This window comes from Elgaria multicarinata, chromosome 4, assembly GCF_023053635.1.
Source record: "Elgaria multicarinata webbii isolate HBS135686 ecotype San Diego chromosome 4, rElgMul1.1.pri, whole genome shotgun sequence".
Classification (NCBI taxonomy): domain Eukaryota; kingdom Metazoa; phylum Chordata; class Lepidosauria; order Squamata; family Anguidae; genus Elgaria; species Elgaria multicarinata.
Window position 1 is genome coordinate 47861111 of NC_086174.1, and position 25059 is coordinate 47886169.

The 25059-nt window shown below is 46.3% G+C and overlaps 1 protein-coding gene across 1 annotated transcript in view; it reads left to right on the top strand.

The window, feature by feature from the left end:
* The first annotated feature begins 659 nt into the window (after positions 1–659).
* The window catches only part of AARS2 (alanyl-tRNA synthetase 2, mitochondrial), a 31628-nt gene continuing 7228 nt past the window's right edge, over positions 660–25059 (top strand). The window contains exons 1-16 of the mRNA XM_063124201.1: positions 660–887; positions 2421–2609; positions 3130–3275; positions 4113–4307; positions 4786–4930; positions 6368–6513; positions 7814–7922; positions 8828–8866; positions 9969–10080; positions 12721–12848; positions 14116–14257; positions 15677–15849; positions 17158–17271; positions 17632–17772; positions 24336–24473; positions 24926–25035. Of these exons, the coding sequence (XP_062980271.1) occupies positions 660–887; positions 2421–2609; positions 3130–3275; positions 4113–4307; positions 4786–4930; positions 6368–6513; positions 7814–7922; positions 8828–8866; positions 9969–10080; positions 12721–12848; positions 14116–14257; positions 15677–15849; positions 17158–17271; positions 17632–17772; positions 24336–24473; positions 24926–25035 (2255 nt within the window). The remainder of the gene's footprint in view (positions 888–2420; positions 2610–3129; positions 3276–4112; positions 4308–4785; positions 4931–6367; positions 6514–7813; positions 7923–8827; positions 8867–9968; positions 10081–12720; positions 12849–14115; positions 14258–15676; positions 15850–17157; positions 17272–17631; positions 17773–24335; positions 24474–24925; positions 25036–25059) is intronic.

Below are 25059 nucleotides of genomic sequence, written 5' to 3' on the forward strand. Positions count from 1 at the left end.
ATTATAGCAAAAGCTCCAGTATTACATTGCTATTATTCTATATTTGTAAAGAAATATACACCATTAAAACTCCTCCCATTGTCCGTTTCTAAGTCCTGTGCTTGCTTTTTCACTGCAGACAGATTAGTAGTATGTATCGAGCTTGTCTGCCATTCGGCTGGCAGATTTTACCTCGAAAGTGGGTGTTCCAAATGTGAGTAATGCGGGTTAGGGATGGGGGATGAATGGTGTGACATCCTTCCCATTTCCCTGAGCACAGACAAGTTCCAGGGGTGGCAGGTGAGGCTGATGGCTTCGGTCGGAATTCAAACCCTAACATAGAGCCCCCATAGACGTCGGCTGCCTCTTCTGCTGTAATAGTAGAGGGCAAAACTAGTTTCTACCCTTGCCCTGGACTTGAAGCTTTATTTTCTTTTTCTTTATTAATTAAAATACTTATAAATCACCTTTCTTCCCAAGGCGATATATAATAAAAACGTCCCGATTATACGGCTCAGACGAGAATAAATCCGATGAGGAGGAACTGCCCTCCACTTCCCAGGTGGTCCGCCACAATCCCACCATCCCCTGTAACAAGGAAGACTCTCTCGCAACCTCGCTTCACCGTTCCCCATTCTAACCCTGAAGCCGCGACTCCCAAAGTTCCGCCCACAATTAAGATGGCGGCGGCAGTCAAGGGCTCCGTGGGGCGCCTTCTTCGAGTGTCTCCCGCTTGGTATTGCAGCTCCTGCCGAGGTCGCTCTACCGCGTGCCCGTCATCCGTGCGAGCGCGTCAGGCTTTCCTCCAGTTCTTCCAGGAGCGGTATGGTCATCAAGTGGTGCCGTCGGCCCCTGTGCGACCGCGAGGTGATGCCGGGCTGCTCTTCGTGAACGCGGGTATGAACCAGGTACGTTTCCGAAAAGTGTTCGGTGGAGAAACAGACTCCGTTGAATGGTTCCTCCTGCTGCCCTGACTGCTTGAGAAGATGCTGATGTGGATATATGTTATTCCCTTCCCCTTTTCTCAGAGCCTTATTCTGATTTATTGAGCCTGATTCTGAACCGTTTCAGGCGCTCCCTTTAGTCTGCTGACGGAAGATGCTGTCCTCCAGCTACTAAAATCATATCACATATTGCAAAATTCTTACACTTATATATAGAAATAAAGAGCGAAAAAGAGGAGGGAAGGAAGAGAAGAGGAAAGAAGAGTCAAGTCTTAAACTAGGGGAAACATGAAGGCAGAATAAAAAGAATCTACCTCGGGAAATTCTAAGGGAAATCTTCTGGGATCAATTTGCCATTTATTTATTATTTAATCAAAGATTTCGGATGAAAAGGATCCTAGAGCAGCTTGTATACAGTTAATAATAACAAGCCGGTACTTGCCTGCAGGTTTACAATCTAAAAGACCTAGCACAACAGGAATGGGGAAGGAAGAGGAAAAAAGCAAATGCAGGCATCAATTCTTAGCATTTTATCTAGCAAGTTTTCTATTTAAAAAATCGAATTGTCCAGAGGTTTAAAATCAAAATGTACTGGGCTCCAGATGCTTTTTATTCTGCCATAATAAACATTTTATTCTGCCATAATAAACTAGCTCCCCCCCACCCTTGTGTAAAAATTACCAAGCAGTCTGCATATAGAGCATCACATGACCAAATGCACACATTTTGTTACATGCACACATTATTGGAAGCTGCAGTTGACTGTGCATTCAAACCCCAGTGAATGTAGACAACGCGGAAGATGATGCGGAAGTTGCAGCTAGTGCAAAATCCAGCAGCTAGACTGCTGGTGGGTACATCTTACAGAGACCACATAACACCAGTCTTAAAGGAACTGCACTGGCTGCCTATACGCTTCCAGTCGGAATTCAAGGTGTTGGTAATGACGTTTAAAGCCCTAAATGGCTTGGGACCTCGATACTCGAGAGAGCGCCTCTCCTTATATATGCCTGCCCCAGACCTTAGATCTGTTGGAGGAGCCCTTCTCCACATCCCACCAATGCAACATATACGCTATGATGGGATAAGGGAGAGTGCTTTCTTTGTTGTGGCACCCCGACTGGAATGCCCTCCCCTTAGAGGCCCAATTGGCTCCAACATTGATTTCATTTTGACGCCAAGTAAAAACATGGCTTTTTAACAAAGCCTTTGATGGTTAAACTCACTGGCACATTGTTTGAACTGTTTTAGCTGCTTTTACTGCTTTTAAACTATATATTGTTTTAACTTGGATCATGGTTTAATTTGTTTTTAACTGTGCATATTTATTGTTTTATACTGTATGTTTTTATCTGTATGCCGCTCTGAGATCTTAATGATATAGGGCGGGATATAAATGTTTTAAATAAATAAATATGTATGTTCAGAATGGGCGGGGTGTCATGTATGATCTAGGTGTATGTGAAATTTTCTTTGTGCTTCTCTTTAAATTTCCAGTTCAAGCCCATTTTCCTGGGCACAGCAGACCCCCGGAGCGAGCTGACACGTTACCGGCGAGTGGTGAACAGCCAGAAGTGTGTCCGAGCAGGTGGGAAGCACAATGATTTGGAAGATGTAGGCCAAGACGTTTATCATCATACATTCTTTGAAATGCTGGGGAACTGGTCCTTTGGAGATTACTTCAAAGTAAGAGAACAGGCAATGCTCTCTTAAAGAACATTTTGGGTTTTCCTGTTTGTGTGTAATGTGTTGTCATACTGTAGAGACAAATGTGTGCTTCTAAGGTCTCTTTGTGATAATGTTTTGTCACAAATTGTTTAGAGCTGTTTTAAACATGCAGAAGTAGGAAGCAGTAAAGCCCTTCCTGGACTAGAGCAGGTGTGGGATTGCATGTTTAATCCTCCCCTATTTAAAGTCATAAATTTTCATGATTTCTGTCCACTTCATTAGATGCCTGAAATGTTAGCCTCATTTCATGCATCTGATGAAGAGAACAGTGTCCACAAAGCTTATGCCAAAATAAATTTGTTAGTCTTTAATGTGATGCAAGACTGTTCTTGTTTTTGCTGCAACAAACTAATATGGCTATCCCTCTGGAACTAAAAATTCAAACCCCACCCCACCCCACGGGTTATTAAGGAAGATTCTTTCTTACGCAAACATTTGGCTATTGCTTACTATTATTTTTCATTATCTTCATGGTTAGGAGGAAGCTTGTAAGATGGCATGGGAGCTCCTAACAGAAGTATATGAAATCCCCAAAGACCGTCTTTATGTCACCTATTTTGGAGGAGATTCCTCACTTGGCCTAAGTGCAGATGAAGAGAGCAGGCAAATATGGCTCAGCCTGGGGTAAGTAAATGAGAAAAGAAGGTGAAAAAGCAAATTACAAGAAGTAGGATTTGTGTGTTGTCCGAGCTGTTTGTACTCCTACTTTATATCCCAAATGGCATGTGTTCTGGCATGAAGTTCACCATCCAAAATACCATCATTTATTTCTTTATTTTTTAAAAAAGATTTCTAGCTTTTGCAGGAGAAGATCTTGAAAATATGTGAACAGGAAGCAAAAAGCTTGGAAATCAATAAGGATCTTAAATGGAATCTCCACTAAATGCAGTTGGGGATCCATACTATGTATCGCTCTTTGATGCCACCCTAACGCCTTCCTCTCCTTTCCGATATATTCTGAAATGTACAAAAAAAAATTAATTCTACTGTTCAGATTCTTTATGCAAATTGTGCCTGGACTTGGATTTCTTGAGTTTGTTTGTCCAAAATTTAAAATAAATGAAGCACCACACAAATATTTTTTTAAAAAACAAGAAGATGCTGTCCAGAGGCTAACAAAATCTAAGTACTGACATGATAGGAAGGGTTAGAAGGGTTTGAAAAAGAACACAGTACATGCAGATTGGATACAATCCTTTGTAAGTGAGTTACAACCAGCTATTGGCCAAGTTTTGGAAATGAAACGTGTTATATTCCATAGTGCTCTTGTTCTTCCTCGTTAGCTTTCACTGCTAGAGGCTGCATTTGTGGAGGAGCGGCAGCACAAGGAGGCACAAATTATCACTGCATACACAAAAAAGTGATACCAAGGCCAGAGAGAACTTTCCTGTTTTCACCTATGGGGAGGAGTGTGTGGATTTATTGTCCTAGCTTTAGTAACGGTTCTGCTTTGCTTTCCAGCATGCCCCCTGACCACGTGCTTCCTTTCCAACTGCAAGAGAACTTCTGGGAGATGGGTGATACTGGTCCCTGTGGGCCCTGCACAGAGATCCACTATGATCACATAGGTGGCGGGAGGAATGCAGCAACACTGGTGAATCAGGGCAATCCTGACGTGGTGGAGATCTGGAATCTGGTTTTCATGCAGTACAACAGGTACAAAAAGGACGGAATTGCTTGGGTTCTAGGTTTGTGCCACCGCACGTTCACAGACTCTACAGTAGCCTTCCCCAACCTGATGCCCTCGAGGTGTCTCAGACTACAACTCCTATCATCCATGCTGGCTGGGAATGATGGGAGCTCTTGTCCGACACATCTGGAGAGCACCAGGTTGGGGAAGGCAGCCCGACTGTAATCTGTACTGCATTCCCAGCAGCCTGCCTTCTTCAGAGCAAAGAGAGACTCGTGATGCCTCACTTTTAGAGTCTGTTGATCCCTTTTCAATCCTCCATTGCAACCTTTTGATTATGCTTCTACTATCCTTTTCTCACCAGGTTTCCTGGTGCTTTTCTCCTCTCTCCCTGTGTTGCACTCCCACCCTGCACCTTGAGCAGAGCGAATATTAAGCCCTTGGCTTCCAGCTCATACGTGTCTTCTTTTTTCCTCCTTTGGTTGGCGACTGGTGTGTTGCCAGAGAGGCTGATGGGAGCCTGCGTCAGCTGCCTCAGCATCACGTGGACACGGGAATGGGCCTGGAAAGGTTGATGACGGTCCTACAGAACAAGCGCTCCAATTATGACACAGACCTCTTCACCCCGATCCTGGATGCCATCCACAAGGTGATGATCATGCTGCCAGGGGAACCTCAGCTGAGACTTCGAGTGTGTGTGTGTTATATCTAACAGTGACATGCCCACCCATTAGACCCCAATGGCTGGCAGTATGCAGTAAATTTTCTCTTGAGAGACATAAGGAGCAATTTTCACTGCGCACCAAGGGAGAAGAACTACTGTTTGGGGGTAGGTAGAGAATTGACAGCTCCTAGCAGCCTTATTGATTTTTCATTTGGCTGGAAAGAGCATCCAGCCTGGGGAAAGACTGATGTGGCAGAATGACAGCTACACACCTGTGCCTCTTTAGAGCAGGAGTGGGAACATGTGAGAGCCAGTGTGGCGCTGTGGCTAAGGTGTTGGATTGGGAGTCAGGAGATCTGGGTTCTAGTCCCCACTTGGCCATGAAACCCACTGGATGACTTTGGGCCAGTCACAGACTCTCCGCCCAACCTACCTCACAGGGTTGTTGTGAGGATAACATGGAGAGGAAGAGGATTATGTATGCTGCCTTGGGTTTCTTGGAGGAAAAAAGGTGGGATATAATAATAAATAATTTATGGCCCTCCAGATGATGTTAGATTACAGCTGCCAGCATTGGCTAGGGCTGATGTGTTGGGAGCATCTGGAGAGCCACAGGTTGCCCAGTGTGAGTAGCTGAGTACACCAGAGTGCTCATCCTCAAGGGAGAAGAACATAAGCCTTCAAAGAGCCAAGACAGACAGCTACTACAGTTTGCTGGTCCCTTAAATGGATTGGGGCAGCTATGTCTTTCCTGGATGGCAAAGCACAACTTTTTAAGGACTGAAAGGTAGAGTTGCAATTAAACTTGGTGATCCTTCTGTGCCAGGGAATGAGTTTCCTCGCAATCTGTGAGCTATCTCTCCAAGCTTTGCAGCATAATCCTGTTCATATACTGGGAAGTAAGTCCTATTATGTTCAGGGGGAATACACCCAGGTAAGTGGATATAGGGTTGCAGCCTTAAAGGGCCAGACAACACAGCCCTGACAGTCCCCCAGAGTTCTTTTCAGAGAGGTAAGTGGAGCTGTGTACAAAGAGGAAAGAAGGATAGAGAGGATCGTAGAATTTTAGGGTTAGAAAAGGATCTTTGAGGTTATTTAGTCCGAGCTCCTGTTCAGTGGAGGATTCTTGCAACTACGGCATCCTTGGCAGATGGCCGTCTAGCCTCTGCTCAGATACGTCCAGCAAGGAAGAGCCCAACACCTCCCACAGCAGTCTGTCCCACCGTCGTACATCTCTTACCGTTGGGAGGCTTCTCCTGATGTTGAGTTGAAATCTGCCTCTCTGCAATTGCTATCTGTTGGTTCTAGTCCTGTTCTCTAGAGAAAAAAGAGACTGTTGGGGTCATTTGAAGGAAACATCTGCAATATTCATGAATTGGGAACTCCTCCAGTAGCTAAAACATGTCTATATTTCTCTTGCAGGGCTGTGGCGGGCCACGCTACCAGGGCTTGGTTGGACAGGCTGACACTGGGGGTGTGAACACGGCCTACAGAGTGATAGCAGATCATGCGCGCACCTTGTCTGTGTGCATTGCCGATGGTGTTTATCCAGGCATGTCTGGTGCCGAGTAAGGAAGAAGCACAATAACTGGGGATTGTTGGGACAAGAGAGGTGACTCTGACCTTAGGGGAGCTTAAGGAAGCTTGAGAAGGTTTGGGAAGATCTGGGAAAATTTTTAAGGAGAAGGATATTTGGAGGGAAGAAGCAGGGTCTTGAGATAGGTATAGAGACCACAATCTTGGGTGGGGTTAGGCAACTGGCTGAGATGGGTAATTGCATCCATTCCATTCAGCTAACAGATTTCCCTCACCTGAGATAAGTATACCTGTGGTTCACCTGGCCAGGAGAGAAACTGCAGCTATATGGATAGTCCCCACTCAGACACAGCTGAGTGTTCTCAGCTTCAAGGATTATTGAGTTCATGTTCCCCGAGGCACCTCTGAAGCCAGACAACACAAAGTGGTACCCTAAAATATATACTTTTACTTGCGTAAGCAATCTTAGAGAATAACATTTTTTCAATGATAAAACAAGCAAGGCACATCACTATGTAGACCACAATTAGGATAATTAAAATAGGAAAAGTGGCTAGCATATTTCTTGATAAAAAAGATTACAGTGAATGTTCCTCTCTTAGTAATATTCCAGTCAACAAGACGTTTATTACCACAATTTCATAGTTACCTAATAAGCAGGCATGCTTAGCAGCACTTAAGGAATCATACCTAGCAAGTTTCTCGTTCTCTCTGCTTGACCACCCTAAAATCTAACCATTTATAGCCATCGCCCTAACATTAGCTCAGATCCTTTATCTTAAACATCTGGGCAGCTTGATTCAAGTAGGTGCTTTAGACCACAACTTCTGCACCCAGCTTCAGGAGGACTTCCTCCTAACGTAGCCAGGCTTGCAGCTAACTGCAGGAGCATCCTTGTGAAGGCCCATCTCCTTCTGAGCCAAGGTTTCCCCCCACCCCGTTTCCAAGGACTAAGCAACCCACCTCCCTTGCTCCAGTACTGAGAACTGTACTCCGATCTAGCTCATAGCATATATAGGACTAATCACTCCTATAAAATACAACAAATTCTTCTCAAACTTACCCTTACATACATGCTTTGTGACGTGCTTTGGAAGCAAGACGGAGGCGTTAACTGTATATGTGACAGGTATGAGATGCGTGTAGGGAGATTATGGCTGATGGGGTCAGAGCAATCTTAACTATATGGGTGAGAAACTGGCAGGATCAGTGCTGAAGGAATCTTAGGGGCTTTGTGGACAGTGGGAGGCTGTTTGGAAAAAGTGAAATAGCATTCTTGGTCTGCAAGCTAACCCTTTGTGTGTGTGTGTGGAAAATGTCTCTGGTCTGCAGGCTTGTTCTGCGTCACATCTTGCGCAGGGCGGTGCGATTTTGCTCCGAGGTTCTCCATGCTCCACCTGGATTCCTGGCCAGCTTGGTTCCTGTTGTAGTGGAAATTCTGGTAACTGAGAATGTATTTTCCTAGGGGGAGAGGACGCTTATAGCCTGGATCTCTTACGAACTTTGTCACAGTTTTCCTACCAGATGTCCATATCTGGTGACCTCAGAGGAACAGTCTGGTCCTTTGGGATGATGATCTAGTACCTGTCATAGCCTCGTTTTATTGACTTCACATTGGTGAGGTGGGGAAGCTTTCTGCTTCGTCAGTCCTGATCTATGCTGATGAAATATTGCTGAGCTCCCTAGTATTGCTTTTTAACACCACAATCCTATCAAAAACCAACCAACCCCCTTAAATTTATGCCATTACTGTTTTCCAAATGTTAATCCTTCAGTAGTTGCAGAACATGTTAAAGGCATAGCAAAACAAGAGCTATCTCAAAGGCAGCCCAAGGTATAGCTTCCAAATAATGAAAAACATCAGTTGGGACAGGAGTTCTCCTGCTATTCCATTGAGGCTTATTATGGAGCATCTGCTGTTTAGAGTCACTGCAGAATTCGTGAAGGTTTGTGCACATGCTGCATGCCTTGGAAGTATAAATGGGAGGTGCTGAAGTCAGGGAACTTGGGATAAGGAAAGGGCTGTGTTTGTGGGACTCCATTTCTTTCTTGACTGAATGATAGTCACCCTCTCCTGAAGCAAGTTTGCCCTCTGTCAAATGGGAAAAGGCAGGCATAGAAGCATATGGGTGATTGCTGTACCTGTTCAAGTTTAAATGGCCACTTCGAGAAGTCCCTATATGTGCTGAACAGTTCCTGACATGAGACCAATGCAAACAACAAACAACAACCCGGATGCAAGGAGTCAAGCTGTGTTCTGCCGTGGAAAGAGTGGGATGTGCGTGTGGCTGGCGCTGGAAGTTCTGCGCAGTAGTGTAATCTGATCTCTGATTCTGTCTTTTCAAGGGAGATGCCTATCCGGAGCTTATGAGGGATACAGACAAGGTGAGCAGGGAGGGATGATCCCTCCATTTCCCCGGGATTTCGCTATACCCTTTTTTCTCGGTTTTCCCCGCGGTCCCAGGATGATCCCAAGGACCGCGGGTGGTGTGGCCGGCTGTCCCGGCTTCTTCCCTCTTCCCGCGAGTAGCGGGGGTCATCTGAAGGAAGGAGCCAGGACGGGAAGAGTTCAGGGCCATCAGGGGTGGAGTGGGAGGGCTTTTCTTTTCCTTTTTTACTTACTTTTGTGCTGGAGCGCAGGTGTGCTCCAGCTCCTATCTTTAAAAAAAAATGGCGGGTGCGACGTCCTCCTTCCTCCCTGGACGTTGCACGCTGCGTGTGAATGCAGGGGGAGGATCTCGCGATAATATCATATCGCGAGATCGTCCCCCCTCCCTCCCGGATCGCTGGGAGGTCCGTGGAATTATTGCGACTTGGGAAAAGCTGGTCCATTGGGTTAGATTCGTAGAAATCTGAACATTTGATTCTGTGGCGAATTTCTCCAAAATCCCTAGCATTCATATAATGAACTGCAACCACGTTATTCACAGACTCAGTGAGTACAGCTGCATTTCAAACATGCTTCCCCCTTCGCAGCACTCCTAAAAACCCTTCTACCCTGGCTGTGCAGCTGCCCTAATTCTGTTCCAACCTGTCCATGTACCCATCCTGATTTGTTGTTCCCTGTTGTTCATGTGCTGGATTTCTCCAACGCACAAGTTCTGTGAGTTACCAGTTTGGATTTCTGCCCCCATTTTTGTTAAATGCATCCATGTAGAGAAAGAGAACGGCAGCGTCCACCTTATTCCCTACTCTGCCCTTTTCCAACCCACTTGGATCATAAGGCTGTGTAAAGAGAAATGGTTTAGCAAGTGACTTGGTTCACTCACTTCCCATGACTGCACTTCAATCACGAATGCTGCTTTGATTGCACATTCTACGCAACAGGGTGAAATCTGTTGGATAGTTTGGCAACGTTTTGGACTTGCCTTTCTTTTTTCTTTTCTGACGTTTGTGACCTACTTCAGGACCTGTTGTAGTTCTCCGCGTGAAAAATTCATTTAATGACCCTCCGTCCCTCCTGAATCTAGCTCTGATCTCCCTTCAGGTTATGAATATCATCAATGAGAATGAGGCTGCATTTCTCTCTTCCCTCTTGAGAGGGCGCCGCATTATAAACCGAACGCTGCAGGAGATGGATGGCTCCACCGTCTTCCCAGGCAAGGATTTTGTTTTTCCTAAAATATAGGATGCCGTCTGCCCAACTTTAAGTTGCCCTTTCCTTTTTGCCTCTGGAGAGAGCAAAGAAAGTACATTTGGAAATAGTAAGTGGATACAATTGAAGGTCTAACATTCCTAGCTGATCAGTGGCATTGATTTCTGCTGACCTTCTGATTCCCACAAGGACTCAAGCCCATTCCTCCCTGTCTCCTGATTACCTACTAGGATGCCGGCTTGTCCCATCTCATCCTGATTTTATTAAGCCACTAGCCTAGATGGCTCTTCAAGGATGGATCTGTTGATGGCTTATGAGCCATGTTAGCCCAATGAAACATTTTTTATGCGGAGCCACTCTACCTCTGAATACCATTATGGTTAAGGGCAAACAATAGGGCAAGAGTAGGAAACTGGTGTCTGCCCAGATGTACAGCACCATGTACATTGATGGTGCTATATATATATATAAATAAATAAATAAATAAATAAATAAATAATAATAATAATAATGTTGTTGGACTCCCATTAGCCCCAGACAGTGTGGCTGATTATCAGGGATAATGGGAATTGCAGCTACATCTGGAGGGGTACAGGTTCCCCATACCTGCAGCAAGGGATCCACCCATCCCATCCATTTCTTGTCCTGGTTACTAGTCCTTAGCCAGATCCAGTGAGGCAGGTTTTACATTCTTACGATTTGCAAACAAGGAGTACTCGACGCCTCTGATTGACAGCACTTCATTACTAGTTCACTTTCTCTCTTGAACATTGAAAATTATTTCCCCACGTCCGAAATCTATGGGAATCATTGCCTGTTTCCCTTGATGAAACTCATCTGCCCAGACCTCAGCTGTTTTGTCAAGAGGGTTGATAACTTAGAATTCTTATTCCAAGTACCACGTTTGCATATGAAAAGAGTTGCAGAGTTCATCCAAGCTGCTGTTGGCAGATTCAACCCAAATTTAACAGCTATGTGGATGAGTAAGTAATAGAATTTTGATACCCATTTTTTAATGATTATTTGAAGCAGGGAAGATGATTTTTTTTCAGCCCAAGAGCAAAATTCAAATTTGGAGAAGCCCTTGGAGGCCTCAGGAAGGCAAAATAGAGTGGGGGTAAAAATTTCTGAAATACCAGCATATTTTAGTTTAAAGCTCTCCCTGCTGCTAACTGAACCTTAGGAGCAGCATTTCGACATTATAGAGATAGGGGTGGGTGGGTACAAAAGCTAGGAAACCACCAAACAGTCAGCAGTCAAGAGAAAGGAGTGGGACCAGGGGAAGGGGTGTGTGTCCATATGGGGACCTCAAGCAGGCTAGATTTGGCCCGTGGGCCAGAGGTTCTGCATCCCTGGTTTAAAGGATCCACTTCGTTCCAGGCTTGAAAGTCAGTCTTTTCCTTCCCTCTCTTTCAGTGGCCGATCCCAGCTATTGGCCAGGCTGGCTGGGAATGATTTTTTATTTTTTTATTTATTTATTACATTTCTATACCGCCCAATAGCTGAAGCTCTCTGGGCGGTTCCAGTCCAACACCTCTGGAGGGCACCATGTTGGGGACGGTTGGCCTAGAAACAGACCTCCATCCTGCCTGTTTCTGCACAGTTCTGCTGCTCTCTGCTCAATAGACTAGAGGCAAAACGATATTATAGTGTATCCTAGAATGGCACTATTTGGCACACATGCCTCAAAGGTTGGCCATCACCACTCTAAAGGATATTCTGCTCCCTTTGGAGCCTGTGAGATGCATCATCATGAAAGGAAACATTGACTCAAAGCCTGTTCCGAAACGTATCTTAAACTACTGGTAAGGATTAGCCCAGAGAAGAGAAGGTTGAGGGGAGACATGATAGCACTCTTCAAATATTTGAAAGGTTGTCACACAGAGGAGGGCCAAGATCTCTTCTCGATCATCCCAGAGCACAGGACAAAAGCTTCTCCAATAATGGGCTCAAGTTACAGGAAGCCAGATTCCATCTGGACATCAGGAAAAACTTCCTGACTGTTAGAGCGGTACGGCAACGAAACCAATTGCCTAGGGAGGTTGTGGGCTCTCCCACACTAGAGGCATTCAAGAGGCAGCTGAACAACCATCTGTCAGGAATGCTTTAAGGTGGATTCCTGCATTGAGCAGGGGGTTGGACTCGATGGCCTTATAGGCTGCTACCACTTGTTTCTTATAGGTGAGGATATACTGAGAATCCAACTGGGTAATCATACCATCTCCAGTATTTATTTATTTACCCTGCCTTTCTACTAAAAGAAATGGCACTCAAGGTGGCTTACAATCACAAATAAAACTCTTTCCCCATGCTCCTCTGTTGATCTTTCTCCTGCCTGTAGTAGAGGTAGCTTGATCTCTCTATAGCAATTTGGGAGAGTAGTATCAATTGAGGCAAACTTCTTCTTTTAATTAAGCAAATCAAAGCTGCCGTTTCTACCTGTTGGGAGATTCTCAGTCTGAACTGAAGCTCTTCTTTGCTAATTTCCTCTACAGATCAGGAATGGGGAACATGTGGCCCTCCAAATGTTGTTGGACTGCAACTCCCATCATGTTTCACCATAGGCTATGCTCGCCAATAAAACTTGATAATTTAACTTTACTCTTTCCTCACGTTCCTCTTTTGATCTTTTTCCTGCCTGCAGTAGAGATAGCTTGGTCCCTCTATAGCAATTTGGGATTCCCCCGGGATCTGATTGGATTGATGCTTGAAGAAAAGGGGATCCAGCTGAATGTTGCTGCTCTGGACCACCTGGTTCAGGAAGATGCTGAAGTAAGTCAATTGTGACCCACATTAATATGCCTGAAACTTTAATTCGTCTGACCATTGACCTTAGAAGCATTCATTTTAGGGTGCTGTAGTGTAAGTCCTCCAGCAAAGAAACCCCTCTGTCTGCTTTAGTGGTCCCAAATCTGAAAATCACATTGAAAACTAGCTTTGAAGTTCATTACAAAATTTAAATTCCATCCCAAAGCAAATCAAATTCAGCAATCAGTTTGATCAACAGTGCAAAATATTCAGGGCAGTATCCAAGCCTGCCTGTTTGCCAAAGGGGCTCACCGCTGGTGCAATGGGGAGCTAGCAGCTCTAAAATAAACTTGAAATGAGTGAAAACACTCCTTTCCAGAATGAGGCAGATCAGCGGAGCTTCCACAAGAAAGCACTGCTGACCTGTCTTGACCCTGAAACAAGCATTTCCTCTTGGTTCCAGGGTTGCTGTTTGAACCGCTAAGTTTCTTTTGCGCAAATGGTAGATTCAGATTGACTGGGAGCGCAGTGCTAGTATTGGATATTGCCTTATATCTGCTTTAATAAATAAATAACTCTTCTTTCAAATGCAGCAGCCATTCACAATTATCCCCATAGGGCAGGTTCACTTGACTGGGAGCACAGTGGTAATATTGGACACTGTCCTATACCTCCTTTAAAAAATAAATACCTTTCTTTTTTCAAATGCATCAGCCATTCACAATTATCCCCGTAGGGCAGGTTCACATGACACAGCCCACCATAAGTTAATTTACCTGTGTGGGCTGTCACATTGTTGCTCAGCTTGTCATGTCATGCGAACTCAGGCAGCAGCGGTTGTTTGAGGGTTGTCTAACCCTCAAATAACACATGGCTTGTTTTAAGATCATTTGAGGGTTGCCTAACATTCAATCCCTGACACCTGGGTTTGCATGACACAACTACCTGCGATAATCCCGAGGCCCTTTGGTGCCATGCAAAAATGACACACAGGGGCACTTGGCACAACACAAGAGTCCCCACGGGTAAATTAACCCACGGTGGGCTGCCATGTGGTGCAAACAGGCCCATAAAGTTCTGCAGCAGTAGGCTAAAGTTGGAATGAGGATTATAGGAAGGGGCCGAATCTCCACAAGCTTCATTTAAAGGGAGCTGAGATTCTCAGGAATCCAAATTCAGCCCTAATGCCAAATTCCTCGTGGAGGTGCCAAAGAAACTCTATGCAAAGTTTTTACAAACCCGGTATGCTTGGGCTGTCAATGCCTCCATCTCTTTTCCCACACATGTGCAGCGCAAAGCTCAGCCGCAACAGGAGGAGAGCCCCAGGATGCATCTGGATGTGCATTCGTTGGCCAAGTTACGGCAGGATGGCGTGCCTGCCACTGACGACACACTCAAGTTTGCCTATGAACTCAGGGCAGATGGGAGATATGGTAAGGACCAAGCCGTGCCTGAAGGTATGCCTAGAGAGGCACGCAGGAGAAAAGCAGATTTGGATTTCCACCCCAGGGACCTCTGGGAGTCTGGACATGTCTGCCATGGGTTGCCCAGCAGAAGTGTCAAACTTCTTTTAGCCTGAGGGCTGAATTGAATTTTAGAGAAGCTCTTGGAGCTGCATTGGCAGTTAGTTGCTTCTTCTTCTTCTTCTTCTTCTTCTTCTTCTTCTTCTTCTTCTTCTTCTTCTTCTTCTTCTTATTATTATTATTATTATTATTATTCTCGCCACCGCCACCATCATCATTGCCTTTCTACTACCAGGGATGGGGAAAGTTGCTTATGGGATGTTCTTGGCAGGCTTTGGGTGAGACTAGTAACTGCTTCTCGCTCCATCCGACTAGCTTGTTTCCGAAACTTGAACGGGTGTATCTGAGACTGACCAGAACAAGTGAGAACACAACAGCTTTCAAGGACAGATGTCACTCAACGATAGATTTGCAAATCTATCACTGAGTGGGGTCTGTCCTTGATAGCCAAGTGTTTTGTGCTTCAAGAATTAATGTGTGGGTAGTGGTCCCTGAAACTTACCTTAAGCCAGACATCACAAATATGGTTTTAAAGAAGATATATTTATTGCTCAAAGAGTCTAAGTGAATAACAAGCTTTAGCAAAGCTGAGGCAGATCACAAACATCTCTAAATACTCATACTTTATAATTACTAAAAGTACAATGAATATCTAACAATCGGTAGCAAAGGTTCATATTCACCTAATGGAAGGCATGGAGGGCGAAGCCAGCCTAAGCACGTATGGCAGGTTTCTTGTTCTTCCAGGATCTCTCTCTCTCTCTCTCTCTCTTAACTGATCAAACCCTGGCCTTTTATAACCTCCACGATGCTGATGACCTCATCCCTTGTTTCGGACCTGGTCATACCACCATCCCCATTTTTCTCAGTGCAACCAGTTCTACCACTGAGACCAGTAACCCCCAGATGAAGGCATCACTGCTAAGTTAAGCTATGTGCTGCTTCCAGCACTTGACCGACCAATTTGTGGCAGCCTCCATCCATTTCCAATAATATAGTCCATTACTCATATTATCTCAGAACACATGCATACAGAACTAGTCACACTTACATGGTACAATAAATTCTTATCAATTCACATACAATGCATATTCTGCTTCATAGGTACTATGCACCTTACCTTGCGATGGCATGGGCCCCATTTGCTGCTCTGCCTGATGCAGCAAAATGTGTGGGGCTGGCCCTGCCTCTCAAAAGTATTCAAGTTATTGTCAGGAAAAGTAACACAACAGTTATTTTTGATAAGTTGTATTTGAGGATATTTGGGCTACATTTGTGAAATTGGCCACCTCATTGAAATATGAAGCATGATCTCCTTCTCCTCCTCAGTCTTTAGGCCATGTCAAGCCACTGTCCTAATGCTGTACAAAGATGGGTCTCTCCAAACGGAAGTTGTTGGCCAAGGGCAACGCTGTGTGATCCTCCTGGACAGGACCTGCTTCTATGCTGAGCAAGGTGGCCAGGCACCTGATCAAGGCTACATGGTACTTGTGGGGCAGCAGGTAAGCTTCTTCACTGCCCAGACCTGGAATGGACCTTTTCTGACCCCTGCCAGTGCTCTCAGGCTGGGCATGACCTCCCTCAACTGGATGATCCATCTATGTTCTGCCCAGAGAGCTTCGGCTATGGGGCAGTATATAAATGTAAGAAATAATAATAATGGGGCAGCGTTGCCAATCTTGTAATTGTCTAAGCCAGCCTCGCCCAACCTCATGCCCTTCAGATGTTTTGGACACCACCTCCCAGCCTTTCTGATCCCTGGCCATGCTGGCTTGGGCTGATGGGGGTTGAAGTCCAAAACATCTGGCAGCACCAGGTTGGGGAAGGATGGTTGAGGACTCCTTGTCTGTGTCTCAGCCACCATGCCAGATATAAGTAAAAGTGGGGGTTGAAGTTGTTTGGCAGAGGTAGGTAATGGATCCACAACGTAGTCATTAGGCTGATGTATCATCATCGCTTCAGTAATGGAGCGAAACACTTATTCCTTTCCCTTAGCCAGCCCAGGCATATAGGTGCTGCTGTTCTGGCCGAGAATTGCCTGGAATTCCTTTTGTATGTTCATCAACCTCATGCCCTAGTGACCCATGTTAAGTTTAAGAAAGTAAAAGGCTTGCGTAGTCATTAAAATTGTGTGTGTGGCTATCTCAAGGCTAAACAGAGGAAGACTATCTGTGAGCAATTACCTTGAGATAGAAGCTGTACTGGGAACCTTGCCAGGATTCTCTAAGATATCATGGTGTTAATGATATGAATATACCAAAGATCCTTGTGGCTGGGTTAGCCTAATCACAGCTGTTGTAATATAGATAAAAAACTGTGTATATATGTATATGTGTATAGCTTTTGTTACTCTGCACAATGACACGGAACTGTAAAGAAGTCTGAAGCTAATAAACTTACTCTGCTAAGTAAGAGCTGCATTGTGAGCTGTGTTTCTGAGCACAAACAGAATTCCCAAGGAAAAGTTCTGGCCCCAACAACCCAGGCAGGTCACTCTTGAGCACAGGTTATACAAGGTTATTATTGATCCTCACAACATGCCATTGTTAGCAAAGAGGATGCAGAATTCATTGGACGTGGATGCGTGTTCCTTGGTAGAGCTGAGACAGACGGACTACTGCAGCATTCATGCTGAGCACAGGAGAGCTGACTCTTCTGCATCCCATTTTGTACTGTGTCCTGGGAGTAATGTAGATGCCCCCAGGATTTGCAGATGGATACTTTTTAAAAACTGCTAAGCTGTATGATCTATAGTCCTTTTGCGACCCATTTCGTTCTAACCCTCCCATTTGTCTCTTCTTGCTTTTGAGGATGTGCTTTTCCCCGTGGTGTCAGTACAAGTATCTGGTGGCTATGTGGTCCACGAAGTGATTGTTTCTGAGCCCCTGAAGGCTGGGGACCAAGTGCAGCTCTTTGTGGATGAGGTAATAGTTCTTGTGGATGAAGCAATGAGATTGCTAGGCCTGTGCTGTGCTTTGTGATTTGTAAATTCAACCATAAACAGATCATATTAGTGAGAGGGCAGTGGAAGCATATTACACCATAGCCACAAAAGAAGATGTGGGGGACCAGGATATTGGGTGTCCTAGATTCATATTTTACCTCTGTTGACTTTGTTCTCTCTTACGCTGATTTCCTTTCTATCAAGCATTGCAGCGTATGGGCAGAATACGATAACTTTCACTCTAGAAATACAAGTTTTTTCGCTTCTTCGCTTTGACTGGAAAACACTACAGAGCCCTCCAGCACTCCTCACTTACCCAGAGCATTACTTTTGGTTTCAGGCACAGAGGCTGGCCTGCATGGCAAACCACACGGCCACCCACCTGCTCAACTTTGCGCTCCGCCAGGTCCTGGGAGACGGCACAGAGCAGCGGGGCTCCCGTGTGACTGCTGAGCACCTGCGATTCGATGTCAGCACCAAGGTGAGCAGGATCTCCAGAACCCTCCCATGCTAGAGCAGTGAGGCATGGTCACGTGGAGCATCCGCGAAGTCGGGACCAACGCTTCCTCTCTTCAGCTGGCCACTTGTTCCTTCATTGGTGGTATGGGGCCCTTGCCATTGACCTGAGAGCAGTTGCGTGCAGTGAATGAGATCCTTTTAATCTCCCCCCAGCCTTGGAAACATTTTCGGTTGTGGGGAAGTGTATAATTGCTTGTAAGCTTGGCCATGCTCCATTCTGCTGGATTAACAGAGGGACTGGAGGGAGGGAGGAGCTGCAGTGCAGGGATAGAGTTAGGGATAGTGCAGAAATAGCCAGTGTGGTGTAGTGGCTAAGGTGTTGGACTGGGAGTCAGGAGATCCGGGTTCTAGTCCCCACTCGGCCATGAAAACCCACTGGGTGACTTTAGGCCAGTCAGACTCTCAGCCCAACCTACCTCACAGGGTTGTTGTTGTGAAGATAACATGGAGAGGAGGAGGATTATGTACGCCGCCTTGGGTTCCTTGGAGGAAAAAAGGCGGGATATAAATGTAATAAATAAATAAATAAATAAATAATAGAGTTTGGAAATATGGAACTGTAGAGGAGGGTCTGAATTTGAAATACGTGCAATAATGCAGCAGCTGATAATCCAGAGCGGCTTTCCACAACCCTGCATCCTCCACATGTGTTGACTACAACTTCCAGCATCCCCCAGCTGGCATAGTCCAACACATCTGGAGGGTGCCAGGCAGCAGAAGATTGATCCAGGGAGAGAGGAAGGCTTTGAATAACTGCCAAACCTTAACTACTCACTGTGAAGGACTGGGAAAGTTATAAAATGTATTAGGTCCTAAAATATAGTTGTTCCCGAAGTAATTTGTGTTTTTTTTCCAGGTATTAAACCTTGTTTTCCTGTTAGGCAGTATACCATAGTGGTGATAGATAGAGGAAAGATTAATTTGATATGTTTATGGGGGAAACCGGCGCCAGGACCCAGCTTTTGGTATGTGGGAAAGTGGGAGTTAAACTTGCTGAGGTCAGGCTGAGGCTTTACACCTGGAGGTTATCTCCTGCCTAGGCTAATTGGGCTTTGTGTGAGAAGAAAGAACTGACTCCCTTATTAGGAGACAAACAGATAAAAGCTGATAGGATTAAGCTGGGGGTTCGTCTTTAGCCCCGAGGCTATGGATGTCTACGGTTGCCCGGTTAGGGGACTGGGAGAACGTTAGGAAGCCGTACTTTGGCTGTGAGCTGGTTTCTCTAAAGGCAAGTTGGTCGGTTTGACCAGGGAAAGGGAAATTTAATGGACTGACTGTCGGTTCTTGTATGAATGGATTTATGGGTGGTTTTGCCTGACTTGTATTTGTTTTATCCATTCCCTACCCCCATTCCCTCTTATGTTCTGTTCTATGTACTTGTTTATATCTGTTACTGACCAAGTGCCTATCTAATAGCTGTCTTTTTAAAAATAAACCTTTTATTTTGGTTACTTCGGGTGTTGGTGTGTTTTATTCCAAGGAAGTACTGGTTCTTTGGGTGGGGGCAAGCGGGGAAGAGACCCTGAGGAAGGACTGATTAACTCAGACTTCCATCACATGGTGGCAAGCTGTGGGATAAAAGAGCCAGTATTTTTTGGAATAAAAGTGGTGTGTGTGTGGGGGAATAGGAAATTTTGGAAAACCAGACGCAGTTAAAGTTGGCTAAAAAGCAGGCTGCCATGAGTGAGCCTGGGAATATAGGGAGGCTTGTTCCGGCTGCGAGTTTAAGCGCACCAGAAGGCTTGCTGGTGACGCTGGTGGACACGGCAGGGAGCCCGCCGTCGTCGGTGCTGCCGTCCGAGGCCGGGGAAGAGGCTGGTGCGGCGGAGCAAGGGTTGAGGCGAGCGGAGGCTGCCGACCTGAATATGGAGCAGAGCCTCTTGGACACGGATAGCGGAAGCGACCTGGAGGAGTCGCGGAGGGCCGCGGAATATCGCCGCCGGGAACGGAGGAGACAACGACGGCAGGAGGAGTTCCAGCACCAACAAATGGTGGCTATGCAGTTGCAAATGAGGGCATTGCAGCTCCAGTTGGAGGAAAGTGAGAGGAGCCGGGGTGCCGTGGCGGTTAATCGAAAGCTGTTCCCCACTTTCCAATCCGGGCAAGATATGTTTGCTTTCTTTTCCTTGTTCGAGACGGCGTGTGATGATCAGAGGGTGCCGCTGACGCAACGGATGGCGGTGTTGCGGGCCCAAGTGAGTGGGGAACTGGCGGACGTGATGGGCACCATCCCGAAGCAGGACGCTCAGGACTATGAGAAGTTTAAGGAAACTGTCCGCCAACGTTTTGCCCTCTCGGCGGAGAGCTGCCGCCAGAAATATCGAGCTATTAGATTGGAGTCGAAAGAGACTTGTGTTTCACTGGCGGATCGGATTACAAGAGCGATGGAACAATGGGCGGCGGCTGCGAAGTTTGTTCCTCTCGCTCCTATGGCGGAGGTACTGAACATGGAACAATTTTATGCCGCCCTTCCAGAAGATCTGGCTGCGCTGGTGAGTGATCATCGTCCCACTACTTTACGGGATGCTGCCCTGCTAGCGGATCAGATGGGGGTGTATCGGCGAAAGGAGGCGGGTCGAGCCAGTCTGCCCAAGCGAGGGGGAAGCGGAGCCGTGCCAGCGGCGCCAGCGGCGAGTGGAGGGAAGAGTAGAGCTGCTAATCCGGGTTGGCCGCCCCGGGGCGAGCGGCGAGAAAGGGTGGACCCCTCGCGAGCGACATCTACTCCTATCACGTCGGGGTGCTTCTACTGTAAAGAAGAAGGTCACCTGAAGAAGGACTGCCCCAAGCTAGCAGCCAGGAAGCTTAGAGAACACCCGGCTGCGTCTAAGATGGGCAGAGTTTATGCTTCCCCAGATGAGGGAGGAAATGACGGATCCGATTGGGAAGCCGAGCAAGGGAAGGAGGCGGCTGGACCTCCCCACCCGAGGATGGGGCGACCCGGTTCAGATGCGGCGACGATGGCCTTGATCCAGCCCGGGCAAGGGAATGAAGCAGCGAGGCCTCTGGTCCAGCCCGGACAAATAGAGTGGAGTCAGTTACACTTCTGTAGGTCCATTAAAATTAATGGGACTACGTGGAGGGGTTGGCGTGATACTGGCGCATCCCTGTCTGCTATTGACCAAAAATATGTTCGACCGGATCAGATGCTCTCGGGGCAGAAGTACACCGTCATTCCCTATAGTTCCCCCCCAGTTGCTCTACCTCTAGCTAAAATTCCTGTGGAGTACGAAGGGTGGAAAGGGGAGATGACTTTTTTAGTGCACAGGAATTCCCCGTGGCCTGTTATATTAGGGAACGATTTGGCTTATTTGGCGGCTGAGGTGGGGGTAGCAACCTGGAGCCAGATGCAACCCCAGCCTTTGGAGCAGAAAGGACAGGAAACCCCTGAGGGCCCAGAGATCCAGCAGGCGCAGGAGGAGGAAGGGGCAGGATTGATTAGTGTGGCAGATATGGATATAGCTGCCTCCTTCTCCAACAAACCCGAGCCCCTCCGACAGCCAACGACAGACACGAAGTGTCAAGAGAAGGCTGGACAGAGAATGTGCCCGGCTCTTTCGTTGGAAAGAGGGCCTGGATTTGTTTTCCAGCTATTGCAAGGGACGAAGGACTTGGGCGGTGTGGAGCATGTTTTTTCTGTCCCTTACCATCACCAAACTGATGGGTCGGTGGAGAGGTTCAATCCGATTTTGGGGAAGATGGTGAGGGCGTCTACTATAGAACATCTTACGGATTGGGACCAAAGACTCCTGATGCTAATTTTTGCATACAACAATGTGATCCCGGGGAGTGTTGGGTTTGTCCTGAATGAGTTAATGTTCGGGAGGCGGGTACGGAGCCCTCTTACCCTCCTATGGGAGGAATGGGAGGGGAAGGTGGAAGGCAGCCCTTGGTTGGTGGTGGGTTTTATGCAACAGCTTCAGAGCCTACTGCAAACTATTTGGGAGGTGGCACGGAAGAACTTGGAGGGTGCCCAACAGAACCAGAAAGCGTGGTGTGATCGGGCTGCCCGAACCCGTACCTCCCAGCCCGGTGACCAGGTTTTAGTTCTCAAGCCCATGAAACCGGACCAACTGTCGGTGAAAGGGGAAGGTCCTTTAATGATCAAACCGCAGTGGGAAGATGTGAATTATTTGTTGACTTGCCCGAGAACAACTCGACAACCTCAAGAGTTTCATGTAAATATGTTAAAGTTGTATGTTGACCAACAAGATTTTGTATTTGGCTTAAAGGGGGAGGTAGAGAGACCTGGGGATTTGTTAGAAGAAGATCCGAGGCTTGAAGAAGTGAAATGTGTGGTCTTATTCCCCTCTCTTTCAGCTGCACAGCAAACGGGGCTGAGGCAGGTGTTGGGGGAATCTCGGGTTCTGTTTTCAAACCGCCCAGGGCGGACTTCTTTGGCCAAGCATCTGATTTATATGGGGGATCATCCCCCCATCCGGTTCCTGCCCTACCGGGCAGCAAGATTGCATGCTCTCGACCTAGAAAAGGAGCTGCAAGAGATAGACTACAGAAAGATCAATCAGCTAATGCAGTTGGATCCCTATCCCATGCCCCGAACGGATGAAGGGGCAAGGAAAAAATCGGTCGTTGTGACTCACCAGAGGTTGTTTGAATTTACAGTTTTGCCTTTTAGGGTAACGAACATCAAACCCTTAGAGGCTAAGATTCAACCGATTCAGGATTGGCCCATTCCCCGGACTAAGAAACAAGTTCAGTCCCTTTTGAGGTTTGCGGGGTACTACCGTAAGTGTGTGCCCCAGTTTAGTGCTGTAGCTACCCCTCTTACTGATTGGTGTCCGAAATGGAGACCCGTACAAGTACGGTAGACTCCTGTTCGGCAGCAGGTTTTTGATCTGTTAAAAGAGAAGCCGATGTCTGCGCCTATTTTGCTGACCCCTGATTTCCATCCGGTGCTAGTGTTGCAGACTGATGCCTCAGACACCGGGATTGGGGCTGTGCTGTTGCAGGAGGGGTTAGATCAGCAGTTGCACCCTGTGGTGTATTTGAGAAAAGAGCTGTTACCTAAGGGAAAGAGAGTCTGGTTAAGTGAATTTCCTTTCTTTTTTCTTTTCTTTTTTTTTGAGATAGAGATCTTGAGGGATTCACCCTCAAGTCTCATCTTTCAAAGGAGGGCGTGTGAAGGACTGGGAAAGTTATAAAATGTATTAGGTCCTAAAATATAGTTGTTCCCGAAGTAATTTGTGTTTTTTTTCCAGGTATTAAACCTTGTTTTCCTGTTAGGCAGTATACCATAGTGGTGATAGATAGAGGAAAGATTAATTTGATATGTTTATGGGGGAAACCGGCGCCAGGACCCAGCTTTTGGTATGTGGGAAAGTGGGAGTTAAACTTGCTGAGGTCAGGCTGAGGCTTTACACCTGGAGGTTATCTCCTGCCTAGGCTAATTGGGCTTTGTGTGAGAAGAAAGAACTGACTCCCTTATTAGGAGACAAACAGATAAAAGCTGATAGGATTAAGCTGGGGGTTCGTCTTTAGCCCCGAGGCTATGGATGTCTACGGTTGCCCGGTTAGGGGACTGGGAGAACGTTAGGAAGCCGTACTTTGGCTGTGAGCTGGTTTCTCTAAAGGCAAGTTGGTCGGTTTGACCAGGGAAAGGGAAATTTAATGGACTGACTGTCGGTTCTTGTATGAATGGATTTATGGGTGGTTTTGCCTGACTTGTATTTGTTTTATCCATTCCCTACCCCCATTCCCTCTTATGTTCTGTTCTATGTACTTGTTTATATCTGTTACTGACCAAGTGCCTATCTAATAGCTGTCTTTTTAAAAATAAACCTTTTATTTTGGTTACTTCGGGTGTTGGTGTGTTTTATTCCAAGGAAGTACTGGTTCTTTGGGTGGGGGCAAGCGGGGAAGAGACCCTGAGGAAGGACTGATTAACTCAGACTTCCATCACACTCACAGGTGGATATCCTGTGCTTTTATTAAAGCAGATAAAGGTTGGACTAAGGTTCTCTGGCCCAAAGATTATTATGAGCGTTGGCAAATGGATCTTGACACACCTTAGTTCAGCATGTCAGCATTAAGAAACCTTGTCTCATTCTTTTTTTAAAAAAAAGTATAGCCAGTATTAAAACCCAAAATAGAATCTTCGAGACTGGACATATGCTCTTCTGGCCCTTTGTCCACTGTACAATACTGAATTCTAAATGTTGCATAACGTTGCACCTTTCCTAATTTCCTAAAAGCCTAAATTTCTCTGTAGCGGCACCTACCTGCTGGAAAACCCTCCCTTGTGCTGTTTGGGAGGCAGAAAATATTGCATCTTTTAAACGTCTCCAGAAAACACACCTTTTCACACCGGCTTTCCCTGGGCTGTAACTGCTGTTGGGTTTTACTTTGGTTTTACCTGGTACTCTTAAACCTTTAAAAGTTTTATATTGTGTCTTGCCATGTTGGATTTTATTGTTTTTAATTGTGAACTGCCCAGAGATCCTTAGCTATTGGGCAGTATAAAAACCCAATAAATAAATAAACAAATAAATAATCAATCTCCTTCACCAGGCCCCTCTAAAGACACAGCATTTGCAAGACATAGAAGCCGTGATCCAGGAGATGATCAAAAGGAATGACATTGTCTACACAGACGAAGTCCCCCTCGAGCGGACAAGTGATGTGCTGGGACTCCGGAAACTAGATGAAGTAAGTTGGGGAGGGCAACCACTGATGGAAGTGTCCTTATTAACTGAAGCCATCTCCAAAAAGGACTCAGCAGGGAGTGGGCAATATGACTCCTGAAACACTTCTGTGTGGTTCTCAGGCAAACCTTTACGTTCCTGAAATTTGTTTTCATGTAAATTGCTCGTCCGTGTGATTATTGGGATGATGGATCTGAAAATGTGATACCTAAATGACTAAAAGATGGGAAACAGGTAGACAAATGAGAAAGCCTTGCTGTCGGGTAATCGCTGAGTTGTTTAGCTCCCGGTTCAGACGGCATGCTAAGCCGCCTACGACAGAGCTGATCGTGGGCTGCTCAGGAACAGCGTAAGCGTGGGCGTTCCTTCTGTCCGGTTCACCACAGCTCTCTGAACTGAGTGCTTAGAACAGTCTAAGCCTCTTCAGCTGATCCAGGCGTTCTCCCCGCAACCCAGGTGTATCCAGACGTGGTGCGAGTGGTGTCTGTGGGAGCTCCAGTGGAGAGAGCGTTGGCTCAGGGGTCTAAAGATGCCCTGCATGCCTCCGTGGAGCTCTGCTGTGGAACGTAAGTGTTACCTTCCTCTTTGTT